The 21829-nt window shown below is 43.4% G+C and overlaps 1 protein-coding gene across 2 annotated transcripts in view; it reads left to right on the top strand.

Moving 5' to 3' along the window:
* Positions 1–4722: 4722 nt before the first annotated feature.
* LOC121935778 (ubiquitin-associated and SH3 domain-containing protein B-like) overlaps positions 4723–21829 on the top strand; it is a 61129-nt gene continuing 44022 nt past the window's right edge. For both annotated transcript variants that reach the window (XM_042477657.1, XM_042477658.1), the window contains exon 1: positions 4723–5092. In XM_042477657.1, the coding sequence (XP_042333591.1) occupies positions 4857–5092 (236 nt within the window). In that variant the 5' untranslated portion in view covers positions 4723–4856. The remainder of the gene's footprint in view (positions 5093–21829) is intronic.

The raw sequence follows: 21829 nt of genomic DNA on the forward strand, positions 1-21829 counted from the left end.
ACAGAGATTCAAACCAGATTCATCCTGGATTACTTTCCTAGTGTGAATAACCCCTAAATCTGATGTGAGCTCATATGCAAAGCTGCTCTGAAAACCCAGAATGACAACATTCAAACAATAATCCCCAAATTTGGACATCACCAAGAGGGCCTTTTCCTGGGGACAGATCAGACTGGAGACAGGTTCTTCATCTTGTGGATGGTCCAGGACACTTTCTTTCTGCTCGAAGTGGACCAGAATAAGTTGTCCTACCACCACAAGTCATTGTATATCATTTATACAATGTCATTGTATATCATTTTCCCAAGGCCAATCAAGTTATTTGAGGTTTCGAAGGCTTTCATGGCCATAGTTTTTGTGGGTTTTTTGGGCTATGTGGCCATGTTCTAGAAGAGTTTCTTCCTGACGTTTCAGACGCCAGCCACAGATGCTGACGAAATGTCAGGAAGAAACTCTTCTAGAACATGGCCACATAGCCCAAAAAACCCACAAAAATCCTATTTGAGGTTTGTTCTTGTGTGCCTTTGAGCAAACCTATCATGAGGTTTTCTGGGCATGCACTGTTCAGAAGAAGTTTGCTATGCCCTAAGGCTGAGAGTATGTGACTTGCCCAAGTGGGTTTCATGGTGAACTGGGAATTAAACCTTGGTCTCCAAAGTTGTAGTGCAACACGCCGTGCTGCCATAGTGTAAACGTCATTTACACACCTAATAATTCTTCCCCTCTGCACCTGTACTCTGGGATTACATCCCCCAGTGACCAGATGTCATAACTGCAAAGGACAACAAGAGACTGTAAAATGGGTCCCAACCTGGGAGAAAAGCAGGATAAAGATAAAATGTAGGGCCTTCAAGGAAAATGTAGGGCATTACAAAATGAGAGCTAGAAACTCTGATATAAATAAAAAATCATGCTTCTTAATCATGCTCTAAATGGAGGATATTTTGAAATTCCTCCTGGACAGAAGGTTGCAATGTAGGACATGTCCTGGGAAAGGAGGACATCTGATCACCCTGCCTCAACTACACCCCAAAAAGATGGGGCCTGGCCTGGGAATGTTTGGGTAGTGTGCATTTTTTAAAACATATTTTCCTTTGCAGCCTTAGTTCTAAACACCAGGTGGCCTCCGTGACAAATGAGTCCATAGCGAGAAAATGTATTTATTCAGGCAAAAGGCTTCCAAGAATGTTGCCAATCAACTTTTGCTCACCTTGCCAAAGAGCAAATATTTGCTCCGAAAGAGCGAGCAGGCCTGTTCTGAGCTGCCCTGGATGGTAGAACTAGATCTAATGGGTTGAAGTGACAGGAGAGCAGATTTCGAATGAACGTTAGAAGGAACTTCTTGACTGTAAGAGCAGTTCAGCAATGGAATCCATTGCCTAGAGAGATGGTAAAGTCTCCTTCTCTGGAGGTCTGCAAAAAGAGGCTGGACAGCTCCCTGCTTCAGTGTTTCCCAAACTTTGGTCCTCCAGGTGTTCTGGACTTCAGCTCCCAGAAACCCAAGCCAGTTTGGCTAACAATCAGGAATTCTGGGAGCTGAAGTCCAAAACATCTGGAGGACCAACGTTTGGGAAACGCAGCATCTAGATGGAGATCCTGCATTGACCTGTGGGTTGGATTCAATGGCACCATTTCATTCAAAGGTGGGAATGGTAAAAGTAGTTGGGGTCACATATGATCCTTCCCCTTTACATTTAAGGCTGACTTGATACTGTTATGAATGCCACATGGGCAAAATGAAATAACGAAGGAATAACTTAGGCTCTGGTAAATGCCACTCAGGTTTTGGGTTACACCAAGGATGCTTGGAACCAGGAGCTTCTTGTGGTTCAAATAGGGAAGGAGCACTCTACCCCTGGGGACTTACTATTGGATTGAGGCCCATGCTTTTCTCATATCACATATCCTGCAACTGTCCCAATTTGGCCAGGACAGCCCCTATTACTCCTTGTCCCTCTTTTCAGCTACTTTTAAAATGTCCCCATTTCTCTCTCCTCCTTCCACTTTCACTTTTGTCCTCAGCTTAGTCCAATTGCTGACAACTTAGTTCAAAGTGCAAGAGCAGTTTGCATGTACTTAACTCCATTGCAGGGGAGGATGGGGCAGAATCTTGCCCTTCCAAGTAGGCTCAAGCAAAAGCAAACCGCTGCAACCACTCCTAGCTTGTATGTTCTTCCACTTTAATAATTTTTGTCATCTTGACATCACTCTCAGGTTGCTCAGCCTCCCACCTCCCAGTTTTCATCTTTGAAATATTGAAGGGGATGAAATGCGCAAGTCTTACACATGCTTATATCCAGCTCCCATTGAACTCTGGGCACATTCCCACTTACAAATAAATCACGTTGCGATCCAGATCGATGGATCAGTTCAGCAACGGAGCGTGATTCGCACTACATTTGCCCCGATCGCATTTTCTTGCTGCAAAATAAAATAAAGTAACCCACTTGTGGTTCATGTTGATGAATGAATCAATTAAAAATGGACCCGCTCCAGCTGGATAAAGGGCAAATTTAAATCGATTCTGGTTTGCTTTTGGTTCACACTTGCGTGGAATCGATTTATCCAAAAAGACATGGGAAAAATCAACGTCAAAAAGACACGGGTTAAATGGGTCTAGTGCATGGCCCCCCTCTCCAAATCCTTTCAGCGATTTGGTTCAAGTGCAAACCAGGGTCATTTAAACTGGTTCAAACCGATTTGTGATCTGGTTTAAAAAGTAATAGGAATGAGGCCTCGGGGTGTTTTATTGCTGACTTGACATGGCTGGTCCCCCCCCCCTTTCTCAAGCCATTTACAACAGCCTGTTTCTCTTTCTTAATTTCATAACATTAAAGCAATCAAACAATTGCAAAAGCATTTCCTGGAAACAAGGCAGCCCTTTTTTCAACCCAGAGCTGAGCCTGCGGAAATCTTTTGTGTTTCCTCCTCTTTGTTCTCCTCATTGCACAGCCTTGCTATTGTTAGCCCACAGAAAGCTTCACATGGGGCAGAAGGAAGCAGAACTCAGTTCAGAAGCATGCAGTGACATTTCGCCATAACCCTGCCTTGGCAATTGCCGGTGTTCACGATCTTGCAGAAGGAGGTAAAGGGTAACCTGACTCTAGAGAAGCTGGCCATGGATTTTATTGTGTCCACCTTTGAGAAAAAGGCAGGGTATAAATGAACTGAACCAATTTCCCAGCACAGAAGTAGAAGTGGTGATAAGTTTTGCATGGAAGAAGCCAGAGTGGAGCTATTCTCAAATGGGCATAATTTTGCAAAAGCAATGGCAGAGGTTACCAAGCCGTCGCCATTTCAAAAATGCATGCCCTCCCACATTTGAAAGACCAACACTGAAAACCCAATCTAAGAAAAATTAGAATGTGGTTAAAATGGCAAACATTATTAATGAGGAATTTAGGGCTGAGGACAGTGGGACACAACCTCCTCCTGCTTTATGTTTGCTTCTGCCTTAACAAATCCCTGAGCAAGGTTTGTGAATGACTGGGAATACAGTCCAATAAATGGCAACTAAGGAGCCAGCCTAGTGTAGTGGTTTGAGCATAGGTCTATGACTCTGGAGACCAGGGTGCGAATCCTGGTTCGGCCATGCAAACCCACCTTTGACCATGGGCAAATCTCAGCCACAGAGGATGGCCAGGGCAAAACCCCTCTGAAGAAACTGGCCAAGAATACCCCATGATAGGTTTGCCTTACAGTTGCCATAAGTCTTGAAGGCACACAACATGTCTGTATGTATGTGTACACTTGTATGTATATGTGTATTTGTTTTGGTTGTGGTGTGCCTTAAAGTTGTTTCGGACTTATGGTGACCCTAAGGTGAACCTATCATGGGGCTTTCTTGGCAAGACTGGTTCAGAGAAGGTTTGCCATAGCCTTCCCCTGAGACTAAGAGGGTGTACAAAGCGGCCATAAGGAGTGGGGGCACGGCGTCCACACGACGTACAGCTCGACTCTGTCCCCAGGTTGGTGTGATGTTGTGTGCCACACCATACAACTGGCGCTGCGTCTGGATGATGCAGCACCAAAGGAGCACTGAAAAGCCATGGCACCGGCGGCTATGGTGCCCTTTCCATGGCACAGACAGGCGAGATCGGGGCTGTGGCGTGTGGTTGCTGTGGCCCTGATCTGGCACTAGAAGGGGCGGTCTGTACAGCCCCTAAGAAAGTGTGACTTGCCAAAGGTCACCTAGTAGGTTTCCATGGCTGAGCTGGGAGTCGAACCCTGGTCTCATAGAGTCACTGTCCAACATTCAAACCACTATGCCACACTGACTCTCATATAGGTATGTGAGTGAGAGTATATACATATGTGTGTGTAGGTGTGTGTGTAGGTATGTTGATGTGTGTGTATATGTGTGGGTGTGTCTATGTCTATGTGTGTGTGTGGGGGGGTATATGTGGGTATACATGTGTGTGAGTGTGTGTGTGTGTTTGTGTATGTATGTGTGTGTATATATCGTGTGTCTGTATATATGTGTGTGTATATGTCGCAAAGAGCCCCTCCAAGGGCTCTGGGGACACGTGTCAGGGCTGCTTGCATCCAGACGTGCTCCAAGGCGAGAGGGCCTGCGTTTGCTTTTGCTGCTGCTGCTGCTGCTGGGCCTTTGCAAAGGCAGAACTAGGGAGGGAAGGAGGGAGGAGGAAAAAGGAGGAGAGGGAGGAGGAGAGAGAGAGAGAGCTGGGAGGAGGAGGAGGAGGAGTGTGGCTTTGGCGAGGACGAGGCAGCTGCCCTCCTTCCCTCCCCAGGAAGCCGCCTCCGCCTCCGCATCGCCCGAGCCTTAGCAGCCAGCCAGCCAACCTTCCTCCTTCTCCTTCTGGATGGGTCGATGATCGCCCAGCCTGGCCCCAGCCATGGCTGCTGCTGCGGCGGCTGCAGCCTCGTCCAAGGCAGAGCTCTACAGCAAAGTCACCCCGCGAAGGAGCCGACAGCAACAGCAGCAGCAGCAGCCAACAACGCCAGCAGCAGCAGCAGCGCCTCTGCCTTCGCAGCAGCAGCAGCATCCGAACCCGCATCCCCGGAGCGGCACCTTCAAGCACGGCTCTGCCCTCGACATCCTCCTCTCCATGGGCTTCCCCAAAGCACGAGCGTGAGTTCAAGGGGGGCTTCTTTCCAAGGGGTCAGGGCAGCCCAGCATTGGGACCAGAAGGTGGCATCCTCAGCATCCTCATCCTCATTTTGCAAAAGCCAGTCCTCCTTGGCATCCAGGACTAGGCAGAGGGCAAGGAGGCAGAGAGCAGAGTCGAGATAATAAATACATTTGTACATTTTACTTTACTTTACTTTATTATTTTTATAATAACAATTAATAATAATAATAATAATAATAATAAGTATTAATTTATTGTTATCATTTATTTTATTTTTATAACTATTATTTTATTATTTTATTATTTATTTTATTTTATTAATTATAATTATTGTTTTATTATTATTTATTTTGTTTTATACTGTAATTATTATTGTATTATTTGTTTTATTTTTAATTTTTATTTTACTATAATTATTTAATTTTTATTTATTATTTTGTATTATTTATTTTAATTTTATTATCTTTATTAAATTATTATTATTATTATTATTATTATTATTATTATTATTATTATTATTATTATTATTTGTGAGTGTGATGCTGTAGTGATGGCAGAGAGAGATGGAGAGATGTCACAAGCCAGCCTTGGAGAGCATCATGGGCGCCTGATATCTATGGGACCTTTCATTCATTGGGGGCCAGGCAATTCAAACCTATATCCACGACATCCATCCTATGTGCATCTCTTTGAATATTGCCAGGGTATAATTCTCTTTTAATGCACCCCTTTTGCATCATCATCATCAGATTTATTTCTATCCCACATTTCCCAGACCGCTGGGACCCAGAGCAGCTTGCAATATTAAAGGAACAATACCACTAAAAACATAGAGAAGTGAGACATTACAATAGAATTCAATGGTTACTATATTATAATAGATTGCTTCTGAAATGAATGAAACACAGTTGAAAAGGAAAGATGCCAGCCACAGATGCCAGCGAAACGTCAGGAATAAACTCTTCCAGAACATGGCCACAAGCCCAAAAAACCCACCAAAAACTAAGAAAGGGGACTGCTTCAAACACTGAAAGTGATACAATTATTATTATTATTAAGCTTTATTTACCAAGTGCTGTAAATTTGCTCATGCAATCAATTAAAACAGATAAAAGAAACCTGCCTGAAGCGTACCTTCTACGAAAATCATTAAACGTAATGCATATTAATACAGCTTCACCTTCAGACAATAAAATATAGCAGACAGCAAATTCAAATGAACATTGGATAACTGTCGTGTCATGTCTGGGAATGCTTCCCTGAATGGCATTCTCTTTAACTTGGCTAAATAGGTGAAGAACCACCCAAGTCCTTTAAAAACATTATGTTATAAAAGCCTGTCTGCATAAGAAGGTTTTAAACTGCCAGCAGAAGGATAGCCTTTTAAACTGTGAGCTAAGTCCCAGTTTTGGGGGGAAAGTGGGATACAAATAAATATCATCATCATTATCAGATGGAGCTGCCCTGGCGAGGCAAATATTCATCCCTCTCTTTCAATCTCTCTCTTGCACACACACACATACATTGTGATGTCTTGTACATTTGTATCTTGTAGGGTGTCTAGGCCAGGGTGACCCCACATCCTCCTTTTCTAGGACACGTCCTACATTTCTGTGCAGGAGGAATTTCAAGAGGTCCTGAGCCGGACTAAGAAACATGGCTTTATGTTGATAATGAGCGTTTTTAGTAACATCTTACTTTTGTTGGAATGTCCGACCTTTTGTGGTGCCTTGTCCTCCTTGGCGGTTAGGACATCTGGTCACCTTGGTCTAGGCATGTATCTCAGAAAGAGAGGAGGGAGAAGCATTCCTGAACCTGAGGAGCGAGATGAAAATGACCTATGGAAAGGAGGAAGGGAAAAAGAGAGAGATCAGATCCTCTGGGTAAAAAGGAAGAGCTCAGATTGTGTAGGTGATCTCCTCTTCTTTACCAAAGCTAGCTGGCATGTTGCTGGCAAGCCAAAGAGGGCCTGGGCTTGGACCAGGATTGCCTACATCCAACTCCAGAGAACCTGGGAGATGGAGCAAGAAGGCCTCAATTTGTTGTGGCGGTGGTGTGCCTTCAAATCATTCCTGACTTATGGCAACCCTAAGGTAAACCCATCATGGGGTTTTCTTGGCAAGATTTGTTCACAGGAGGTCGGCCATTGCCTTCCCAGAGGCTGAGAGAGGACAACGTGCCCAAGGTCACCCAATGGATTTCATGACCAAGCTGGGACTCGAACCATGGGTGTCCAGAGTTGCAGTCTAATGTTTTAACCTAGTGGTTCCCAAACTTTGTCCCTGCAAGTGTTGGAGACCTCAGCTCCCAGATGTCCCAGCCAGTTTGGCAAACAGTCAGGACTTCTGGGAGCTGAAGTCCAAAACATCTGGAAGACTAAAGTTTGGGAACCTCTGCTCTAACCACTATGCCACACTGGTCAGGATGCTGACACTTGCTACTGTCTAAGATAGATTTGGAGTTGGGGAGGTGGTGCCCAGGGTAGAAGACCTGCTCTTGGCACCTGGCCAGGCTGCAGGTTCAGGTTTTTGTGTCCTTTGCTTCCCTGGCTACCTGATGATGGACCCATTGAGTTCAAAGAACAGGGACAGGGGATGCAGGGCAAAATAGGAAAGTAATTTATATCGGGTCAAAATCAAAACCCTTTCTCCATTACCCTTGATATTGCCAGCATGGATTGGCAGCCACTTTCATGGATGTTGTGCAGCCCTTCCTGGGAGAATCCTGGGAACTGAACCTCCGGGGACATTAGCATGCAGAACATGTGCTGTGCCAATGAGCCCTTCCAAACCGAGTCCAAGGGGACACACCATGGGAGCTGTGGGTATCTACCCACACCTTTGCATCACCTATTGAGTTATGGTGACCCCATGCATTTCATAAGCTTTTCTTAGGCAAAGGATACCAAGAGATGGTTTGGGTATTGCTTGCCTCTGAAGTATGGCCTAATGCTCTTGGGATCCCTTGGTGGTCCTCCATCCAAGTACTGACCTTGTCTTGACCAGAGTGTCAATGGTATTGCCTACCTTTTAAAAAAGAACTGGCTGTGCTCCTGACTTCTTAAAAGTATCCCAGCACCTGTCCGGGAAAGCAGCCAAAGGGCTGATAAGGCAGCTAGTTTTCAAACAAACAACCCCCCTCCCAGCACAGCAAAGTCAGTGTAAGCTACACAGTCCTGGAGAGTTACAGTAGCTTTACCAAAAGGGTTTACCAGAAGAATTGTCAGACGGTCCGAGGTTCAGGGTAACAGATAGGCAGGTAGATAAAGCAGTCCAAGGTCAAGGTTTCCGGGTAGTCAAGACAAGAAGCCAAGGAGCCAGAGACAGAGTCTTTCCTCTAAAAGAGTCAGATATCCACTGGCAAAGAACCACACATGCTCCAGGTACTTAAGAAGGCAAGGAGCTGGCCTTCAGCTGTGTCTGATTACGAAGACGCTTCTGATAAAGCCTCCGAGATCTTCGAAGGCCCTCTCTTTCTGCTCGACGCTCATTGAAGGTAGGCACACTGCCCATATCTTCCTCCATGTCCACAGCCTCGGCACCAGGCAAACTTGACTGCTGAACCTCTGGAGGGGCCATAGACTCTGCTCCAGCAGAACTAGGGCCAGCCTCTGGCTCCTCCATTACAGGTTCAAGCCCCTGGGGCTCTGGCTCCTCCATTATAGGTTCAGATCCCAGGGGCTCTAGCTCATCCTCTGAGTCCTCCAAGCCATCTTCCAGGCTGGGCATGACAGCACCAACCTATGCCAGCATCTAAACCAGTGATTCCCAAACTTTGATCCTCCAAATGTTTTGGACTTCAGCTCCCAGAATTCCTGGCTGTTTGCAAAGCTGTCTGGGTCTTCTGGGAGCTGAAGTCCAAAACACCTGGAGGATCAAGGTGTGGGGATCACTGATCTAAACCTTTTGCTTCCCTTACCTCAGTATCAAGGTTTAGTTTCTGTGCTGCAAAATGCAAGAGGCAGGTGATTTTTTCAGTGAGTCATCTCAGCTGGCCTTTTGTTCTTATGTTTGACATCTGAACTGACAGGTAACAATATGCCTCCATGAAAGCCCTCCGCTTCTATCAAGGTTGGCAATACCGAGGGGAAATTGGTCAGCCTTGCCATTTCTTCCATATGCACCATGTGTCCCTTGCCATGTATGCATTGTGTGTATGTCTTCAAGTTGTCCGTAAGGTCATAATGATCCTGTGAATTTCATAGGGTTTTCTTAGGCAAAGAATACTCAGAGGTGGCTTTGACATTTCACCTTCTGAAATATAGCCTATAGCATCTGGTATTTATTTACTGGTGGTCTCTGATCCGAGTACTAACCACATTAGTTAGTACTAACTCCAATTCAAGTACTAACCAGGGCTGACTCTGCTTAGTTTCTAACCTCAGAAAGGATCTGGTGCCTTTATGACATTTAGGCCCCTATATCCATTGCCTAGATACAAAATGTGGGTGTTGCATTTGTAACTTTTTAAGAAAGAAAAAAAAAGGTCTATTGAAGTGACTGCAATTTGAGATGTTTGATAATTTGGTTAGTTGTTCCAGATGGATCTCAGTCTTCAAAGAGCAAAGGCTTTTCATTTATATCAAGGAGCTCAGGCAGGATCAAGCAGAAGCATCGTTTTGTATAATCCAAGAGCCTGTGCTTTTCTTAACCCATCTGCGTGTGCTGGAGATCATGTCTAGTATCTGGGATTATTTAATTCATGAAGAAATTAAAGCAGGAAGGAACACTGGGTGCGGGGAGAGAGGACAGATGAGATTTGCTTGGCTTTTCTTTTTGTAGCTCTTCTGTCTGTTGCAGGATTGGGGGGCATTACTTGGCCCTCTGGATATTGATGGACTTACAACTCCCATCAGAACCCAGCCATGGACGACAATGAGGAATGATGGGAGCTGCAGTCCAAGATTATCTGGACACAAACTTCTTTTTTCTGAACAATAGGCTTGCTTTTAAATTGTGATAGACTTGCCTGGCTCAGTGGAAACTTGAGGGGGGACTCTTTTCAGATTCCTAGGCACTACTATCAGTTTTTAAAGAAGTCAGTCATTAAGAAAGCATAATAAAATATGCCACGTTTCTCTGTTCTTGGTTGGTCTGCCTTGAAATGACTCCCCTTCCCAGCCAAATCTCCAACCAGATGCAGTTTTATTCAATGCCTCTTTCAACCTCATTGTTTCAAGGTTGCTTTTCTGTTGTACTGATTCATTTCTTTAATGTGTGTCAACCATCTAGAGCATTGGTTTCTAAACTTTGGTCCTCCAGATGTTTTGGACTTCAGCTCCCAAAAGCCCCTGCCAGCTTGGCCAACAATCTGGGATTCTGGGAGCTGAAGTCCCAAATATCTGGAGAACTAAAGTTTGGGGATCACTGAGCTAGAACTATATACCAGTGCTGGAATCTATTATTGAAAGGCAATGTTTGCAGATTAAATGACTAGACCCACTGGGAATATATTAGTGTATCAGTACTTGCTGCAAGTACGCATGGTTTTAATTGTATAGCTGTAGTTAGCTGACATCCTGGGTATTTTTTATTTTGATTTTAAGCTAGTTTGCCAACTCTGTATGTATGCTGGTGTTCAGAGAGCCACAAATTGGAGCTGAAATAAATGAGGCTTTAAAACAGGGGTGGAAACCATCCAGACGTTGTTGGCCTGGAAGTCCTATCAGCCCTAGCCATCATTGCCAAAGGTGAGGATTATGAGAAGAGGCAGCTCAAAACATCTGGAAGTTTGCAGAGTCTCCACCCTTGCTCTAAAGAGTAGTTTGGATCCAGATTTAATTGTGCTTTGAGTGTGTGTGTGTGTGTGTTTATACACATGTCTTCAATTCAACTTTTGGTGATGCCATGAATTTCATAGGGTTTTCTTAGGCAAGGAATCCTCAGAGATGGTTTTGTTAGTTCCTTCTTCGGACATATAGCCTGCAGCACCTGGTATTCCTTGGTAGTCTCCCATTTGGGCACAGTACAAGGTGTTGGTAATAACCTTTAAAGCCCTTCATGGCGTGGGTCCAGCTTACTTGCAGGAGCCCCTTCTTCCATACAATCCACCCTGTGCATTCAGGTCCTCTGGGAAAAACTTACTGCAGCCAATAAAGACCAGGCTGGCTGCAGTCACCCGGAGGACCTTTTCATCTGACGCTCCTAAATTATGGAATAGCCTGCTGGAAGAGATCTGACATATCACCAATCTTGATGGCTTTAAAAAAGCCGTCAAGACGGATCTCTTCCAACAGGCCTTCCCTGACTGATCATCTTAGCTCCATTGATATGAATTGCCCCATGACTCCCCCAAGATGTCTCGCTTCAACGATGACTATTTTAAGTGATTTTAACTGTATTTTATAATGTGTTGTTCTAACGATGTAGTTTTAGTTTTAAGGAAGGGGTTTATGTAATTTTATTTTGTATTTAATGATTTTTTTGTGTATTTTTATTGTTGTCACCCGCCTCGATCCTACGGGAGAAACAGGATAAAAATAAAACCTATTATTATTATTATTAATATTGTTATCCAAGTACTAACCAGGGCTGACCCTCCTTACTTTCCAAGATCTGATGGGATCCCATGCCTTTAGGGTATTTAGGTCCCCTGAAACCAACAAGAATAAAGGCATGCTAGACTTTCTGGCTCTTTGATTTCATCGAATCTTTTGGGTTTTCCTAAATCTGGGCCCAACTTACGGGAAACAATTACAGTAATTCAAAGCGAATATTGGCTCTCTCTTGCTCTCTCATCCCACACCCAACAATACAGGATGTTTCAAACTAGAGGGCGATCCAATGAGGTCATGTGGAGGAAGGAGTTAATTAGCGTGCGGATGAGATTCTTTAAAGCTAATGAGCGATGGCATTTATAAATAGCAACCAAATGTTTTGATAAAGTCAAGGAAATCAAGCAGGTCAGGGTAGAATTGTTTCCACCTGGAAGTTCAATAGATCAAGGCACACATTGCCCAGTCTCTGCAGATGAGAAGCAGAGGTGACTTCTGTTGTCTTGGGTTGCTATTTTACGACTTCTGTCTGTTGCGTCGTTTCCCAGCCAGATGTTGTTACAGACAGCTTCTTTGATCGTTGTGGTGTCTACAGCCAGAGTGCTCAGTTTTAACACAATCTGCCGCTGTAGTATGATGTGCAATGAAATAACATTGTGGAGGACGTCTGTCGGAGCATCTCTGAGGTTGCGGATTCCACCCTTCTTTCAACTCCTTTAACAGAAAGTTGTGTCCCATCACTACTTGGATGGAACTAAGACTGTGGCCACTGCCAATTAATGCACTATGATACCGCTTTAATTGTCATGGCTCCATCCTATGGAATCCTGGGATTTGTAGTTTGTTGTGGCACCAGAACTTTCTGACAGAGAAGGCTAGATACTGCGCAAAGCTACAGATCTCAGAAATTTCATAGCATTGAGCCATGGCAGTTAAAGTGGGGTCACACTGCACTAATTCTGCAGTGTAGATGCAGCTTTAGTTCATTAGATGGAACTAAGATTGTGTGTTTGCTATTCCTGGAATAATCGAACTCCTGCTGAGAAAAAAGCTCAGTTCCGTCATCAGTATGCATTGGGCATGTTTGTATCAATTATCTTCACTCATGTAGTTGTGATCTTGCTAGCTACAGGAAGAAGAGGGAGAGAACCCAACCTCAACTACTGCAATCTTGTTTAGTCCATTATTTTGCTAGCTGCCTCAGTATGGGTTTGAATGACACGTTCAAACTTTCATATCCTATTTCATTGTCTTCAGATGCGCTGTCTGCAGCATGGATGTTTGATTGAGATCCACATGTTCAGCTACCAGGCATAGAGAGGTGGATGTGCATGTGAGATCCAGGCCTTGGTGAAAGAGTTTGGTTCACAGGCAAAAGTCTGGGGAAAGAATTTCCCCCAAAAAAGAATATATTTTCCCTTTTTAGCGGTTTGCGACTTGCCTCATGCCTTTATTTTGAGGTCTTGAGCTCTCTGTGCTCTGGATTGGGTGAAAGTGAGACGTGGTATGGCTTAGTGGTGGTGGTCAAGAGCTCCTGGGGCTCGAACCGGGAATTTTTGTCTACCAGTGCAGTTCCCCCTTGTGGTGAATGAGAGAATTGTGGTTTGCAGCAATGAAGCATTCTGAAACTGAGGGCTAGCCTACATGTAAATGTATTACGCAGGTTGGTGCACATTTTTGCACATTTGCATTGACAGGTAATTGTCACATTTGCATTGATGAGTAATTTTCCTGTGCAAATTCACATCTTTTTGCATCCATTCACTTTTCATCAGCAGAAAATGCACAGTCCTCTGCATGGACAGTGACATGTGCAATAATGCACATTTATGCAGATTTCAGCGGATACTCCACCTTGACATGTCTTGGAAGGGAGGTTCACAGTGGTGTACAAGTAAAGGCTAGGAGTGGTCTAACTTTGGATTCAGCCACCTTCAAGTGCCTTCAGACTCTTGAGATTCTAATTTTTTGAAAGACCTTCAAGTAATCTTTATTTCCACATTCATTTATTTCGATCCTTCACTACCTTATGACTAATACTGGAAAAGGCGACTTCATAGAGATCGTCCACTTCCCATTTTTCCATTTCCCACAAAGTATAAATGTGAGCTCTACTATGATTTCACACAATTGTGATTTTTCTCACCTGTCTGAAAGAAGCAGATGTTAGCTGGTTCATGGTGAGGTCAAGAGCCCCATAGGCTGGTCCTTGGGGATACTTGGCCCCCGTCTTGGAACTACTTATATGATGCCAAGGTTGGGTGCGGTAGTTTCAGTTTTGACTATGACTGCATCTACCAACTATTGTTCTTAGTTTTTTGTGGGTTTTTCAGGCTAGGTATCTGTGTTTTGGTTGAGTTTATTCCTGACGTTTCTCCAGCACCTGTGGCTGGCATCTTCAAAGAATGCTAACATGGAAGTGAGTTGGGTATATATACTGTGTTATCCTTGGTTGAGAAGAAGTGATCATAGATTCATAGAGTTGGAAGAGACCACAAGGGCCATCCAGTCCAACCCCCTGCCATGCAGGAAATCTAAATCAAAGTGTCCCCGACAAATAGCCATCCAGCCTCTGTTTAAAGACCTCCAAGGAAGGAGACTCCGTTACACTCCGAGGAAGGAGTGTGTTCCACTGTTGAACAGCCCTTACTGTCAGAAAGTTACTCCTAAGGTTGAGCTGGAATCTCTTTTCCTGGAGCTTGCATCCGTTGTTCCGGGTCCTGTTTTCTGGAGCAGCAGAAAACAAGCTTGCTCCCTCCTCAATATGACATCCTTTCAAATATTTAAACAGGGCTATCATATCACCTCTTAACCTTCTCTTCTCCAGGCTAAACATCCCTAGCTCCCTAAGTGGTTCCTCATAGGGCATGGTTTCCAGACCCTTCACCATTTTAGTTGCCCTCCTTTGGATACCCTCCATGATTTTCATGGGATGGGTGTGTGTGTGTATGTAGGGAAGAGGGTCTCACCCCAGGGAACCTAATATCCTGCTGCCACTATCACACACACCCTACCAAGACAGCAAAGATGGGACTGCTCCCCTAAACAAGAATGGATTTTCAATTGCAAAAGATATTATCCACCCTCAAGGAAAGAGGAAATCACAGCAAATAGCCCTTCCCCAGGAGAACGGGAGAAAGGAGCCAAACAGGACAGGAGGGGGGATCAGAGAGAAAATTTTCAGCTTCACTCCATCCTCACACCCCCAAAAATGGGAGTGGAACATCAAAAAAGCCCCCCTTTCTTTCCAGAGGAGGGGCATTGTGATGCCTCACTGATGCCTGGTGTCAGCCCCTCTGATGGTGTCACCTGGTGCCATATGTACCATATGCACTCCCCTAGTGACACCACTGTGAATCCTCACTCAGGCATAGAAACCTACTGGCAAGTCACACTGTCAGCCTCAGAGGGAGACAATAGCAATCCCTTCTGAACAAATCTTGATGACCTTAACTCAAAAGCTATTTGAAGAAACAAAACAAAACAACAACGTGGGATCTGTGTATGTGCCTTCAAGCCGCCTGTCGACTGATGAACTTTATAGTGCTTTCTTAGGCAAGAGATACTCAAGTGGTGGTTACAACGCTTGAATTTCATCTTCATCCTTGTTATGTACATTTATTGATAACAGTCACAAGAACATGGGTGCAGGTATGGAGAAAGGGATCTCTTTTGCTAAAAGGATCTGCACAAGGAAGCTCAATACATTAAAACATCCAAATAAAAAAGAAGTGGAGTCTCTCAAATATTTATTGCAAGTTACTTAGGAGTCCAAATATGACTCAGTCGTCATTAGATATTTTTTAAAGAAAGCATCATGAACTAAACCTGAAGACCAATGTAAAGCTTAAACTCTGCCCTTTGTTTGCAGAAGCCTCTAATGGCTTTGACTAAACAACAGTACTTTGTTATTTGCACCTGTTCCTTGCAAGTTCATCCCAGTCTCCTAGGAGAACACCTGACAAAAGACATAATTGCTCATTCTGCTTTCACTCCAGACTCCACATTTTCTTACCAAAGAAGACAAAGCACCTTGTGGCCTTCCAAGCTTCAGTCAACCAAGATGTGGGCCAGTAAATGCAAACTGCACTTTATGTTCACAATTTTGCAGTACAGCCAGCTACCAATACTTGGCACACTAAAACTGTGATTTTTCTGAATATTGGGGCAATGAGGAAAGCATGATTAATAGCGGCTCATTGTGTATTAACGTTATGGGGGAAATTACTTCTGGAAAACAGAATATACTTAAGGATGCTTAAGGGAGCTGACAAACATTTTCAAACTGTTCTGAATTGACTCATCATCTCCAATGCATGATCAAGGCCTCCTTCTAGGACTGAAAATCTGCAGCTCATAATACAACAGAAGATCTTTTCGACTATTCTGGATGACTCCTAAGATTCTTTTCTAACAAGGAATATTACTTTTTAGAAGTACCATTAAATGGAGATTTATCTGTTTCTATTCAAGGGGGGCAGAATTGTGTTGTACTCTCTGTCTGTGTTTTGATTTCTATTTTGAATAGCTATATTTTAACTGGTTTTAATGTATTCCTAGAGGTGCATCTACACTGTACTGATTTGAATGTTGGACAACAACTCTGGGGACCAGGGTTCGATTCCCAGCTCAGCCATGAAACCCACCTTGGGGAAGTTACATACTCTCAGCCTCAAGAAAGGCAATGGCAAACTTCCTCTGAACTAATCTTGCCAAGAAACCTCATTATAGGTTTGCCTTAGGGTCTCCCTGAGTCAAAAATGACTTGAAGGCACACAAAAACAAAAACTACAATTCACAGAATTCCAAAGTATTGAACCATGGCAGTTAAAATGGTGTCAAACTGGATTATTTCTGTAGTGCAGATGCAGCTTCTGAAAAGATCCTTTTTCTTATGTGTGCAGTTGTGAGGACTCTTGCATTAATATATGCAGTGTGCCATGACTATTTTATATCTGCCTTGGTTGCACTCCATCCTCATCAGATTCCTAATGCATATTCTTTCTTTCCTTACATTGACTTACCAACAAATACAAAAGTGATACAGATTTTTTGTGTGGGGGTGATCATTTCCTGATAGCTCCAGCCTTGTAGAATACTTTGACAAAGGGCTGAAATGATTGACTGGGTTTTAATACATGCAATCCCTATTTCTTAGCATTGTCGCAGTGGGTGGTTTTTGAGCCAAAGTTACACATCTGGGTTGATATGAGGCCAAAGGGGGGAACGCTGAAGGGATGGATGGTGAAACTGAAGGAGGTTTCTATGCAATTGAGGTAGCAGCTGTAAGCGGAAGGAAAACCTGGCAAGGGAAGGTGCAACTGGGAGCCACATTCCAGAGGCAGAGGTGTCATTCTGCATAACAAATAGTGGCTGATCCATTCTCTGCAATGGAAGATTAACTGTCTTTGGAATATGTTTTACAATAAGGTTCTAAGGCCCTTGGGTGTGTTACATACATTATATCAGCCTAGAATGTTTTTACAGCTTCTATTTGAGTCAACAGCATACATGGAGTTTTTCCAATGTGCCTCTTTTTGTGACTTTTGAAATGGGCTAGATGACTGTGCTTCCCCAGGCAACCATGCTTTGGGAATATAGGTGGAGTCTCCCATATCTAGAATTCTCAAATCCGAAATTCTCCCAAAAACAGAAACATGTTTCATGGGTTGGCTGAAATTGTGACACTTTTGCTTTCTGATGGTTCCGTGTATACAAACTTTGCTTCCTGAGCAAAGTTATTAAAAATATTATATAAAATTACCTTCAGACTATTTGTATAAAATGCATATGAAACATACATTAAATTTGTATTTAGAGTTGGGATCCATCGCCAAGTTAGCACATTGTGTGGCTATATGCAAATACAAGCATTCTAAAATCCAAATAAATAAATAAATCCAAAATGCTTCCAGTCCTAAGCATTTTGAATAAGGGAGACTCAGCCTATATGGCAATCTCTCATAGGAGAGAATCACAGAGTTAGGGAGGGCTTCTCAGCCCAACTAGGCCAAGGATGAGCAGATTTCAGGTTTCTAAGGTCTGGCCTGTGTTTCACTAGAACCCAGGCTCTACCAGCTAGAACCAGGATACAAAAAACTAGTTCTGAACACGGGAAGCACTCTTATACTAAGTTAGACCATTGCTTCATTCAGCCCACTTCTCCATTTTTGTCAGTTCTGACACACAGTGGCTATCTTAGGGTTCCTAGCCCTTCGTGGAGATGTCTGGTAGTCCGTGCTGAGCACCCATCCATGTAATACTCAAGGCCAATCTTGATTAGCTTCCAAATGTTAGATATGAACAGTCATATTCCAGGTAGTGTGGCGGTACATATAGATGGCACATTGCATAGATGCATGTGTGCATGCTCATATGCAGCCCTTTGTGAACCTACAGCAGAGGTGGCAACTGTGGGAGACTAGGGGACCACATTATTCCCCCAGGAGATCTTGAGAGGTGCATCTCCCACTGCAACATCACAAATTTTCATGACCCTCAATGCCCACTAGGGACTATGTTTTAACCCCCAGACTAGGAGAAGGAAGAAACTGGAAGTCACTTATAGTTTGCTTCCAGTTGTATAAAAGGACTTTTCTAGGTCTGAAATGGTCTCGGGGTCTTCAAAGACATGGTGAAAATGCTCCCACACACCTCTGTTGTTGTTGTTAAACTTTATTTACACAAGTTTACACAGCGCTGTACATAAAATAGAATAAAATAAAATAAAATGGAGCTGCCAGTGGTGTACATAGAAGACATTTGGAAGGAAAAAATAATTGACCTCAGGGGAGCACAGAAACAGTCCTGGGGCCATATGGAGCCCACGGGCCACACTTTTAGCACTCCTGACCTACTGCATGCCTGAATATATTGCCTGATATTCCTGTACAGAGATGCCCCGTCCCAGTTTACTAAAATGTTCATGCTACTGTGATAAATGGGTGAAATCAATATTTTGCTTATCCTTTGTGTGTTTTGCCATTTGAACTGAGCATCTTTGGGTGTCCTGTCAAGCCTTGGTGTTCAAAGGCCTGGTGGTCAGAGGGAGTGGGGTTTGCAGCTTGTTTCAGTTGCTTCTTTCTCACACTCCTCTCAGTATGCGCTGATGCTGATGGTGACAAGCTGGCTTCCTGTTTGACAGTATTTTTCCACTGACCTCACGAGTGTCATAGCAAATGAATCTCCATGAAACCTGGCCAGATGTCTCTGAGCCTTGTGAGTACTGAAGGTCTCCTTAGCCGACTTCAGGAGAATAATAGAGACTTTTCTTAGCTATTCGAATCCAGCAAAAGGAACTTACACGGAGTTTAGCAGAGCTGGATAAAGCCATGGCTTTGGGTCCCTCAGATTGTACTGGCTGGGGGAGGCTGGAAATTATTTGTCCAAAAAGAAACTAAGTTGTGATACAGACAGAGGCTTTGATGGGTGGATGACATGCAAATAAAGGCCATAGATCAGGGTGGGAATCATGCTGCACTCCAGATATTGTTAGACTCCTACCCCTAGCATTCTTCAGCCTTCTCTATGCTGTCTAGGACTGATGGGAATCATAGTCCATCTAAAGAGCTGCATACTCCTCACTCTTTCTATAGAAGGTGCAAGTTCTCTTTAGGTGTAAGGACTCTGGTAAAGTCAGAAACCATTGTTTGAGGGATCCCATCATACTTAGAACCCAGTCAAAGATTGGGCAAATCAGAAGCTAGCCTGTGGGAATAAATCCAATGACTGACAATCTAATTGACTATCCCAGAAATTCAGAAAGAAGCAATTGCATCCATGGCTATGAAGGGCCCCTTGCTGTTCTGCAAGGACCTGGTCTTGAAGATTATATGCTGATGCTAGAAGATGTTGAGTTAAGACTGGATACTACCCCTTTAAATCTAGGTGTTTTTTAGATTAAGCCACTCTGAGAGCCTTTAAGGCTGAAGGGCGGGGTATAAATACCATAAATCAATTAAAATTAATTAGATTAAGCCTATCTAAAGCCTTATAGTAAACCTCACAACTTCTCAGCTGGATCAGAACAGGCCAGATTCAGATAAGTTTAGTAAGAGATCAGATGCAGTTAGAACTGGAGTGCTGTGTTTGCAGAAGAACCGATGGGGAACTCCAAGGCAGGTCTACTCAGAAGGTCAATAGGTGGGAGTTCCTCAGTAATTATTCAGCCTTCAGCTGTGAAAGAAGGCAATGTGGTGGGGGCAACCAGTGTTGTATAGTAGTACCTAGGAGAATGAGATGCTTCCCAGACATGGACAGAGAGAGAAAGGAAAGAGAGAGGCAATGGAAGATATCAAAACTGCATGATCCCAAAGTAGTACTTTGGTGAATGATACCCTTGAGAGCGTGGAGGAGGATCCTGGGTTTTACAACCCCAATTTGTCTTACAACATCATAAGCTTGGGGTGACCTTCTCCAATGTGTCCTCCTGATCACAAATTACAGGGGACAGTTTTGCATCCAAGAATATCTTACATATTATAGGGAGATTCAGACCAGCAGGATTTGCAGATTACAGGCTTCGTGTGTGGTTCAGCCACCTTTGGGGCTCAGAATCCTAAAGTAAGAGTGAGAGAGAAAAGGTTGATGCCACCACACCTCCCAAGTTGTAGTAGAACCTTTTTGCCATCACTTTCTTGGGAACAGGACACTTTCCTCTTCTGAATTCCCTTTTCAATTAGCAGTTAACCCTTGGAAATGTTACTTTTTCATTCATATATATATATATATATATATCGTTTAAAAAGTAAATTTTGGTGTTTGGGAATTGTAGTCAAAAGATGTCACTTTGCCAAGCTCTGGTTGAAACGTCTTCTGGGTAGGGAGATAAGCTTAAGTCAGTTTGTAGTGCTTCAGCCAACATACTGTCATTTTGCCAGTGCTGGGCAGGATGGAAAAAGCATTACAGGAGTGGGCAAATGGGTTAGTTTTCCCACATTTGAAGTCCCACCGTTTCCATAACACCTTGTATATACCTGATTTTGTCTGATTTTGGAAGTAAGCAGGGCCAGATGTGGTTGGTAGTTGGATGGGAGACCTCACAGGGAACACAGGAAGTGCCAGGTAGGATTAGAAAAGGATCTTGTTCTAAGATTGTCATTCAGAGTTGAGTTAAATGGACTCCTGGTGGGACTTAGCATAAAGAATTATCCTAAGCTCCTTTTGATTTTATAAAGGCATTTGCAAATGTTGGTAAGTTACTGTCAACTAACCGGTCAACTAACCAAACAGAATTATTTTCCATCTACACTGTCCAAATCCAATAAGCAGATATAGAGATGTTGAATTTCCACAAATTTTGAAGTCAATCAGAGGGAGACAAGAAAGAGTACTGTATCTTGACACATCAAGACACAACATTGAGAAAATGGTCAACCTCTTCATTTGTACACCAAAAAATGTTTGTCTTTCTGCAAAGAAATAGTCTGGCAAAGAAAACAGTCTGCTTTGCAACAACAAAAAAGTTTAGAAAGTCCTCAGGTGCGAAAAATCTTGGAAACATGGTTAAAAACCCTGATGTCAGCTTGCCCAGAACAGGGAAAGCATTTGAAATTATTCCTCCTTGCATGCAAGAATAAAGAAGCAAAGATTTGTGTGCCTACACAAAACCGCCTGTGTGGGTAGACGAATCTGTTTGTAAGACTATCTGAAAAAATGGTAATTTAAAAGAAAAACCCTGCACATTATTTCCAAATGTGTGAAGAAATGGATAGCCTCCACCATTTCACAAATCTGGGACTCGGGTGGTGAAGCAATATCAGAGCTTGGTCAAGTTGGCAAAAGATATTAATAAGTAACAACGCACAAGTTAGGAGAGGCTTCAGTTTGCTTTTGCCAGAGTCTCCTCTTCTCTTCATTCCTCTCTACTGAGTTAACTAAATGTTAACTACTTTTGCAATTTTGCAGCAATAAAAGTAAACTGAGGACAAAAGGGGGAAATGGGGGGAAGAGAGAGGAACTGGGACATTTTAAAAGCTGCTGACTACAGAGAATTAATCTGGACTGCGGTCCAAAACACACTGCAGAAATAATCCAGTTTGAGACCGCTTTAACTGTCCTGACTCAGTGCTAGAGAATTCTGAAAACTATAGTTTTGTGAGACATTTATCCTTCTCTGTCGGAGAGCTTTAATGCCACAATAAACTACTGTTCCTAGGATTCCCTAGCGCTGAGCCAAGGCAGTTACAGCAGTCTCAAAATGGATTATTTCTGCAGTGTGATTTGGAACTTTCCTTGCCAAATT

Source organism: Sceloporus undulatus, chromosome 6, assembly GCF_019175285.1.
Source record: "Sceloporus undulatus isolate JIND9_A2432 ecotype Alabama chromosome 6, SceUnd_v1.1, whole genome shotgun sequence".
Classification (NCBI taxonomy): Eukaryota; Metazoa; Chordata; class Lepidosauria; order Squamata; family Phrynosomatidae; genus Sceloporus; species Sceloporus undulatus.